General features: G+C 35.2%; 1 protein-coding gene across 2 annotated transcripts in view; it reads left to right on the top strand.

Annotated features, from left to right (window-relative positions):
* Positions 1 to 10,541, top strand: part of LOC106880789 (protein OS-9) — an 86,931-nt gene that overhangs the window by 68,574 nt on the left and 7,816 nt on the right. For both annotated transcript variants that reach the window (XM_052966226.1, XM_052966227.1), the window contains exons 10-11: positions 2,410 to 2,517; positions 9,941 to 10,087. In XM_052966226.1, the coding sequence (XP_052822186.1) occupies positions 2,410 to 2,517; positions 9,941 to 10,087 (255 nt within the window). The remainder of the gene's footprint in view (positions 1 to 2,409; positions 2,518 to 9,940; positions 10,088 to 10,541) is intronic.

A 10,541-nucleotide genomic window follows, 5' to 3' on the forward strand; every position in this document is an offset into this window, starting at 1 on the left:
CAAAATATGTGAAAAATGTTGGTGAACAATTTTCCATGGAATCTGATGCTAAAGAAGATTTGGAAAGTCATTCCTCAGAAACAGATAACCCGCATAAAGACCCTTTAACTGACACAAGTAAGGAATGCATTTGTCTTTACTTATCATTATTTTTGATAACACTTTGTAATTCTACTTAACTAATTATCAGTTTCACTAATCTTTAATTTACTGCTTTTCTTTGCTTTCCAGGGTCTATCTTTTTATTAATCTTTACTAGATTAACCCTTTAGCATTTAAACCTGCCAATCCAGCCCTATTTTATGTTCAAACTGGGCAGATCCAGCCTTTCTCACCTACTCTGCAATGTCATTCTAAAAACAAGCAATCATATCTTTGAAATCTCAAAGCTATGAGATAACACAGAATTAGTTTTATAAAATGTGAATATATAAGCATTATATTTGACAAAGTAATCTGAATATTAAAGGGTGAATGCATTCTCTAGTCAGCTTTCACTTTACTAATCTTCTAGGCAATGAATTCTTAATACACTAATATGCTGACAGGTCAATCTATACTTACTGAATGTATAAGAACTGCATGAATAGTTTATTTTCTAAATGTCAATTGCAGGATTTCTCTAATGAATCTCCATTAAACTTCTCTAAATCATATGGATTTAAGCAAACTTGGTGGATTGCAATGCTATGATTAACACCTTTCCACCTTGGACTAAAATAATAAAAAAAAAAGCCCCCCAAATCAAATAAATGTTCCACCTGTTTTTTTTAATATGCATTGAGTCAAATTCAACTGATTAGAATTAATGCTCACTGGATCAATGTAGAACTTGTGAAAATTTTGACCGTTTACTGAAGCTTATTGTGTTTCTTTTTTCTTCTTTTTTATGCCTTGGGCTGGACAGGTTCACAATGTGGTGTAATGTCACTCCTCTCAAATTTGTCATTTCGTTTGTGAGGGTCAGCATCCTAAGATCTGATTTTATTACGTTTTCCAATACCTTCTTTGATTTTTCTGTTGCTTTATGTACTTTCTACTATAAGTATATGTTTTTTCTTTGTTATAGATAAACTTCCTGTTTGATGTTATTGCTTCCTTATGTAAATACATGGTTTGCCCCTGGCAGGAAATATGTTATTACAGGGGAGACAAACCTTTAGCCTTCCACTAACTCAAGGGTTATCATGAGTAGCCTGTGTGAACTCTTATAACTTACAGAACTGTAATAAACAGGACGAGATTGAAAACCAAACTCTGATTGACTCTTTCCTGCACACTAATTTTGTCATTGAGTTCATTAATAATTCCTACTATTCTGACAGCATCTCTGTACTTTTTGAAGATCCTGTATATAGAGAAAAGTTATTATTTTTTCCAATTTTTCTTATTATATCAATCAAGTTTTACTTTGCTTGCTTCTAAGTATTTGTGTGCCATAGCTGTAGCTTTGGAATAATTTTCTGTTTGCATCAGATCTAATCTTCACTATGTGTGTGGGAAATGTATATATTATCTGTATTAGCTTTAGAGTGATGGCTTTGGAGCACAATTAGTAGTTTCTTGGTTTTTCTAATGTCTTCAGTTCACATAGCTTTCAGTTAATAAAGTTAAAGCTGTAGGTTACGATATGGATGTCTAGACTATTTATACCCATTATATTATTTCTAGTATTGAGTTCAGTTATTAATATCGTATCTGGCACTTCTGGATTTTATCACTTTCATCTTCTGTGGGTTGTTCTGATCTAATTTTCTGATTTCAGTGACGTGATTGAATATACTACTTTTGGTTTTCACCTATTATTCATTTCAGTTGACTTTACCTTTGAACTTTCTAAAGAAAGTATCAGTATTGTATTGGATTGATTTAATTGTTCTTCATCTCCCAGTTTGTGGCCTTGTACCTATGTTAGAAATCATTATTGGAAATTATTAGCATGTTGGACAAAATGCTCAGTGGCGTTTCTTCCTGCTTTACATTCTGAGTTCAAATTCTGCCTAAGTTGGCATTACCTTTCATCCTTTCTGGGTCGAGAAAATAAGTACCAGTTGAGCACTGTTATCGATGTAAGTGACTAGCCCCACTCCCTACAAATTACAGTAGAAGGAATCATTAGCCGTTTTACATAACTTTGGATTTGCTTGTGCCACATTCATAAAACACCATCTGTTTATTCTTCTCCTAAACATTGATTTATTTCTCGTTAGACCATGCAGTTTTTTTTTTTTAATAATACTAGAATATAAGAAAAATGAAACTTTGCTGGTGAAAGGTGATGTTTTAACCATTTCTGTTTGTGCCCTATGCATAGATAGATACATTCCTCATTGATGCAGTATGTATCAATTAAAAAAAAAAATTACTTTCTTTTTCTTTCATTGTTTTCAAATTTTGAACCTTATTCAGGTTCTGCAAATGATGCACCCTCACCATCCTCAGATCCTGATGGGGTAACACCAGCTGCTAGTGATGAAGAACAAACAGACAAACTATCTGACAGTGCAACAGATAAAGGTGAGTAATGAATTGACTTACTAATGATATATAATCTTGTAGAATAACTGTTGGGTGGTCATTGTTGTTGCTTAATCTCAACTCAACTTTGATGGAGCAAGCCTGTGATTGAAAGCATTATAGTTATGACCAGCCTGCCTTTTTGTGTATACATTATTCAATTTGTCCTTCCTTGTCTCAAGTTTTGGTGTTGATTTGGGAGCTATTTCTTGCAGGATCTGTGACCATATAGAGGCTTCCTTCATTGTTACTCTTTTGGATGGTAAACTTGGGTTTAATCTGTTACTAATTTCATCACCTAACTTTGGTTGCCTTTAACGGAATTATAAAAAATTGTAAGCATAGCTGTGTGACTAGGAACATCAACAAGCAAGTATGAAAGCTTGTCTATGCTGTGAAAGTTTGATTCCTGAGATGAATACTAAAGGTATTCTATACAGATGGTGTAAAAAAACATTGAAGTCTTTAGATGGACAGAAACCATCTGAACAGTATAAGTAAGTAACAGGTTATGCTCATTAGACTTCATGTGAGAAGACAAAGAATTGAACACTTGGTAACATCTGGAAATATATTAAAATATAGAAGAAGCTAGAGAAGATTGAGTGAAAAGATATTCATTGGTCTTACTAACTGGCTACAACAAAACCAACCCACTAATTTGTGAAGTTTTGTATGAGTAGAGGTCTTTTATCTCTGATGCCTGTTGGTGTAGCATATTAAAAAAGGTGCAGGTATGGCTGTGTGGTAAGAAACTTGCTTCCCAACTACATTGTTCCAGGTTCAGTCCCTGTGCATGGCACCTTGGGCAAGTGTCTTGTACTATAGCCTTGGGCTGACCAAAGTCTTATGAGTAGATTTGGTAGACAGAAACTGAAAGAAGCCCATTGTCATATATATATATGTGTGTGTGTGTGTGTGTGTGTGTGTGTCCTCCACTACCAGCTTATCAACTAATGTTGGTGTGTTTATGTCCCTGTAACTTAGCAGTTCAGCAAAAGGGGCAGATAGAAAAGTATCAGGCTTTAAAAGAAAAAATGTACAGGGTTGATCCACTTGATTTAAATTTCTTCAAGGCGGTGCCCCAGCATGGTCGTAGTCCAATGACTGAAACAAGTAAAAGATAAAAGATAGAAGATTCAAACCAGGTCTCTTAGTGTGATGACAAACCATATTTTATGTTCTGTTTCCATACTGTTTCAACTCATGAGCTGTGGTTTCTTTCTCTTTTTGTTTCCCACCAATCTCATGGGTCTGCAAAAGGTCAGCATTCTTAACTTCACTTACCTTCAACTCAATCATTCATTTTTGTTACTATTGATGCCTTTATCCATCATAAGTCCTCGTAACTCCTTCATTCTTTCCCTCCCTCGCGCTAAATGTGAATAACTATGCAGCACTTCTACAAGAACCTGCTTTGTCCCCTCTCCCACTTCTCCCATACTCTGACCCTTTGTCCCCTAACGACCCACCCCTCTCAAGGTTTGTAGTCTTGTAAGTTGCATAATGACCTCAATAGTGCTGGTGACATGAAAAAAAGCACCCAGAGTACATGCTGTTTAGTGGTTGGCATTAGGAAGGGCATCCAGCTGTCGAATCCATGCCAATGCAGACATTAGTGTACAATACAGTCCTTGGACCCATTTGACCCTGTCAAACCGACCAACCCATGCCAGCTTGGAACATGGACATTAAATGATGATGATGATGAACTTCACAGGATTTCTATAAATTCTTTTTTATTTGTTTTGTGCCATTCCTTGCAATTTTTGGTGGAATGTTGTTTGTTTCTTTCAAATAGTTTTCCTCTTTGACAAAGTATTCACATTTTCCATTAATATATCATGTGATATTGTCAAGATGTCTTGGTAATATTTTCTTTTATTTGTCATATATTTTCTAACCGATCTTTGTGTTTTTTTAAACTTTGAATTGTTTTCTGTTTACTCAATATGTTAGGCAAGATAAATTTTGTATTTTTATTTACCATTTTTTTTTTGACAATTGTTTTTTTTCTCAGGATATAATTTTTTGGGAAGAAAGATTTTATTTATATAATCTCCTTTTTCTTTCACTTCACAATCTATTAAGAGTTGTTTTTTTTTCTGTTGAGATGGCAGAATAATTAGAGCATCAGAAAAAAATTATTTAAAAAAATGTGCTATTTCCTACAACTCTGTACTTTCTGAGCTCAAATCTCATTGAGGTCAACTTTGCCTTTAAATTTTCGGGGGTTGTTAAAATAAAATACCAGTCATCCATTGGAAATAGATGATATCATCTAACACTATTGCCTCAAAATTACTGGCTGTGTGCCTAGACTAGAAACCATTTTTAAATAATCCCAAAGTACCATCTGCTGTAATTAATTCCCAAAAATTTCAGTCACGTACTCTGATACCTATTTTATCGATTTTTATTCAAATGAAGTTTTGTCCCTTGTTAGAGTTACCTCCCTTCGGGGAGCAAATACCACAAGTAATTTATATTGATTTAGACACACATGCTTGCGTACACGCACATTCACTCATTCATTTTCTCTCTTTCTGTCACAGGGATACACTCACTCTCTCTTGCCCTGTCTGTCTCCCCTCACACACACACACGTACACATTCACTCTTTCTCTCTCTCTCTCTCTCTCTCTCTCTCTCTTTCTCTCTCTCGCTTTCTGTTTCCTCTCTCTCACATACACACACACTGCAAATTTTCTGCCTACTAAATTTCTATCGCTTGACTTTAATTAGCCCAAATAAATATATGTAGAAGCCACTCGCTCAAAGTACTGTGCTGTGGGATTGAACCTGGTTCCACATGGGTGCACAGCCAACGTCTTCACCATACAGCCATACTTGCACCCTAATTATCAATGTCAGAAGTGCAGGAATGGTAGAATGAAGTTGGCTGGAAGATGAGAGGTGGCTGCGCCCATTGACTACCTGAAGAAATACTTCATTAAGTGTAATCATTCCAGATTTTGACTTCAGACTATGTCAAATTTAAGTTTAAATTAACATCTGTTATCTTTTACTTCTTACATGTTTGTGTCATTGGACTGTGGTTTTGCTGGTGTGATGCCTTGTAGGGTTTTAGTTAAATGAATCGAATCCATTACTTATTTTACTTATTCTTTTTATAAGCCTGGTACTTATTCTATTGGTCTCTTACGCCAAACTGCAAAGTTGCCGGAATGTAAACAAACCAACACCAGTTGTCAAGCACTGGCAGGGTCAAAACAAACCACAAACTCATAAATACACATGATGATCTTCTTTCAGTTTCTGTTTTCCCAATCCACTCACAAACTCACCAGGCTTTGGTTGACCTGGTTCTATAGTAGTAAACACTTTCTCAAGATGCCACACAGTGGAATTGAACCTAAGACCATGTGATTGGGAAGCCAACTTCTTGTCTTTGTGTTTTTCTTTTATATCACACACACATACACATATATACACATGCATACACACACACATTTACATACACCCACATGTGTGTCTCTGTTTCTATGTTTGTTATCTCTCCCACCACTTCACAACTGGTGTTGGTTTGTTTATGTCTCCCATAACTTAGAAGTTCAACAAAAGACACTAGTAGAATAAGTACCATACTTAAACATAAAAAAACAAACAAACAAACAAAAAGAAAAAAACTCATAAGTACGGAGCTCAGTACTAAAACCCCTCCAAGCAGTGCCACAGACCAGTGACTGAAACAAGTAAAAGCTAAAAGATAAGAAGCTTCTTTATTTCATATTCCAATACAGCTGTTGTATTATATCTTTCCACATGACATTTAAGACAACTTGATTTGCCTTGCAAAGCAGCTTTGATCTAAATATTAAGAAAATTAAATATAAGGTTACAAGTTTTTTTTGACTACTAATCGAGGAGCATTTTTTTTTTTATTTTCAAATATTTACATCTGCATAACATTTTGATTGATCTGATTTCTGACTGTATTCGCTGTCTTCATCATGATCATCATTTAGTACCCATTCTCAATGCTGGCATGGGTTGGATGGTTTGAACTGAGAACTGGTAAGCCAGGAAGCTGCACCAGGTTCCAATCTGATTTGGCATGGTTTCTAACAGCTGGATGCCCTTCCTAATGCCAACCATTTCCAGAGTGTAATGGGTGCCTTTTACTGATTATGCACATAGATGCAGGAGTGGCTGTGTGGTAAGTACCTTGCTTTCCAACCACATGGTCCTGAGTTCAGTCCCACTCTGTGGCACCTTGGGCAAGTGTCTTCTACTATAGCTTTGGGCTGGCCAAAGCCTTGTGAGTGGATTTGGTAGATGGAAACTGAAAGAAGCCTGTTGTGTATATGTATGTGTGTGTGTATATATATATATATATATATATATATATATATATATATAGGTATAGGTTTGTGTCTCTGTTTGTTACCCCCCCCCCACCAATTGCTTGACAACCAATGTTGGTGTGTTTAGTCCACGTAACTTAGCAGTTGGGCAAAAGAGACCAATAGAATAAGTACTAAGCTTACAAAGAATAAGACCTGGGGGTTGACTGAAACAAATAAAAGAATGAAAGATTAGTATATCAGGCTACATTTGAACTTGAGACTTTTCTTTCTAAACTAAGAATAATAATGCTCTTATCCACTTGGCCAGTGTTTTCATTGTGGGTTCTAGGAAAAAATTCTGATGTTCTGCAAGATAAGATGGCTTTTAATTTGATAATCTTATTTTCTAAAACTAATATTAAAACCCGTTTTTATATCTTTTATCTTATACTTGTTTCAGTCATTAGACTGCAGCCACGTTGGAGCATCTTTGTGAAGGCTTTTAGTCAAACAAATTGACCCCAGTACTTATTTTTTATTCTTAAGTCTGGTATTTATTATATTGGTCTCTTTTGCCAAACTGCTAGGTTATGGAGAGTTAAACATATCAAGACCGGTTGTCAAGTCGTAGTGGCAGACAAACTCAAACAGAGAGACATGTAATTTTTATATGAATAAACTCTCTCTGAAATAAATTTGATTTAATTTCATAACATTTGGAAATTATAGTGATGGTGGTGGTGTTTGTAAAATATAGGTATAAGTCTACAATTTTTAGGAAATCCAGTAATGGCTTTTGTGGTGAAATGTTTTGAAATCACTGCACTTAACATTGCATTGACGCATTTAAAACAAGAGCTTCCCTTTTCTTTTTTATGCTGTTGTACCAGCATCAGTGGCCAAGTGGATAATTATTACTCTTAAATTAGCAACAAAGATTTCTAGTTTGAATCCAGTGTAGTACTGTTATAAATATCTAGAAATAAAATACTTGATAATGACATGAAACCAGTCAAAAGACTCTCTGTGCGTGTGTGTGTGTAAATACATATGTACTGCACTTTTGTGCAACCACTCACCCTGCCTGGAACCACTTTGTCTCCTGTATTCTCAGGGAACCACTTCCAAGTCTCCAGCATTCTTATTCCTTACCACCTTATTTTCAACTAAGGGTCTCTTTTTGTCTTCCTTCATTGCTCATTCTACCCTTACAACCTGTGTTCATCTCCCACTATTTTCACCCCTATACACCTCTTGCATCCCACCACCCAACATTTAACATTATCTGTGTTGCCACCTATTACCTCCCTGACCCACTTCTAATTCCCATTGCCCCCCTCCCCCGGTCACTGATATTTCTCACTGACCATGCCTCCACTTGACTTCATCATTCACTGCATTCACCTCTATCCCCATCTCTATCCAACTGCTATTATCCTTTCATACTTTTATGAACTACCTATGCATTCTTCCTGTCCAATGTTCTAGACCACTTCTATCACAGCTACCTTCTTGGAATTTGAGGGTACTCCCTGACATCTCTTTACCATTATCTTCTCTTGTTTTCCAACTGGGGTAGCCATGTATCTCCTCTGTAGTAAGACAACTATTCCTGTCTCTCATTACCTGGCACAAAGCCTCCTCCCTCAATGCTACACCTGCATCAGTTTAAGGGCTTTTGTTTTGCAAGTTAGTTGGTGACCTTACTAGTGCTGGTCCCATATAGAAAAGCACCTACTACCCTCTGTGAAGTGGTTGGCACTAGGAAGGGTGTCTAGCTGTAGAAACCATGCTAATGCAGATGTTGGAGCTTGGCACATTCTTCTGGCATGTCAATTCCTGCCAAACTATCCAACCCATGCCAGCATGGAAAATGGATATTAAACAACAATGATGATGATGATATATGTATAGAATATAGTTATATCTTTCTTTTTACCTTGGGTCCTCAAGTCTTGATGGAGTCATAGGTGTGCTTTTGTAACATATTATATGTCTTAGGCAAGTTATGTGGAAAATCTGGTACAACAAATTCCATCTGAATGCAAGCATGGAAAAGTGGATGTTAAATGATGATGTTAATGCTGCTGCTCCTGATATATAATCATCAGGAAAGATGAAGTTGAATAGTCTCCTAAAATTATAATCTTCATAATAATTCAGTAACCCATACTGGATATTTAGATGTTTAAAAGTAAATATATTGACTGAATATTTAAGATTTTGAACAGCTTAGAATCATCTTGTCTCTCATTTTTTGAAGAGAATTATTAATCTGTGAGATTATGAAATAAGAAAGAAAGTGAAACCTTATTCTCATTCACCGTTCCTCCATTATCACATTTAAAATTAGATGGAAATTGCCTAAAATTTAATATACAGCAACAACAACAACAAGAAAACTAACCCATTGTCTTTTTTCTGTTTTCTAAATTTGCCCTTCATCCCTTATTGTTCTTGAGTTAGCTTTGCAATAAATTTTATGATTGATGTCCTTAAAAAATTGTTCGGGCTAAAAACCTTATTAATATTTTGAACTAAATTTTGAAAAGCATATTACAGCTGCTGAGTACTAAAGAAACAAATATAATTTGGTGGAAATCACATAAATGGAATTTAATCTAATGTTATAAGAATAAACTTCAGAGAACCTTGTTATATTTTTCTTCAAAAATCTGAACTAAATTTGATAAGACTGTCAAGAAAACAATCTAGAAGGGATTATTAAAAAAAGTAAAAAAGATAAAACAAAGAAAGCAACAACAGATGTCTTGAAAGTGAACAATTCTCCTGTGTTAGAATCATATTTGTTCTCTATTTGTTATTTGAAATTATCTTCAGTGTATATAGTTTAAAAATTATAAATCAATTTACACTGATGTGTGCAAAGTTTTCAAAGCATAAAGAGCATTTCAAGTTTGTAATGGAAATTTCTTATCTCAAATGTTTCAATATTTTGCTCGATTGTTTGTATATGTGAAAAAAATGTTTTGTAATTTATGAAGTTGTTATAATTTTCTTTTATGATTTATTATTGAAAATTCAATTTCCTGAAATAATACACATGTTAGCTATAAAAATTAAAAGTGTTCTTGTTCATTTGTTTTGCATAGAAGCTGACAATAAAGTTAAAGTCCGTGTAAGTAAACTCGGGCAGGGCGGACTCTTGACTGATGAAGAAGATGTAATGGATAAAGAAAATAATAAACTAGAAGAATCTGTTAAAGAAGGATTAGAAAAAGCTGGAATACAACTATCAGGTGTGTTACAACAGCAATAGGTGGTGTTGGCACTGCCAGAAATTCTTCAGTTTTTCAGTATTGTGTTTTGCTCTCAGAGTTAATTGGTCCTTTTTTGTTTTAATATCTTTTTCTAGTATTTAATCTGTAGGTGCAGATACTGCTGTTTGGTTAATAAGTTTACTTCTCAACTGCATGGTTTCAGGTTCAGTATGGAATTGGGGAACTTGCATATGGCTTTTCAGAATGAGGCTAACTTTGTATAGTTAGTTGCCAAACGAGGGCCTCCAGCCAGTATTGCAAAAGGTGATAGTCGGTGTAGGACAGATGGATAGATCAACGGGAACAAAAACATGGTTTATTTAGTTGTGCACTGACGATAGCTAGACCCAAGATAGAATATTGTTTAGTTACTCTCTCTCTCTCTCTCTCTCTCTCTCTCTCACACACACACACGTACACACACACACACACG

Source organism: Octopus bimaculoides, chromosome 3 (genome assembly GCF_001194135.2).
Source record: "Octopus bimaculoides isolate UCB-OBI-ISO-001 chromosome 3, ASM119413v2, whole genome shotgun sequence".
NCBI lineage: Eukaryota > Metazoa > Mollusca > Cephalopoda > Octopoda > Octopodidae > Octopus > Octopus bimaculoides.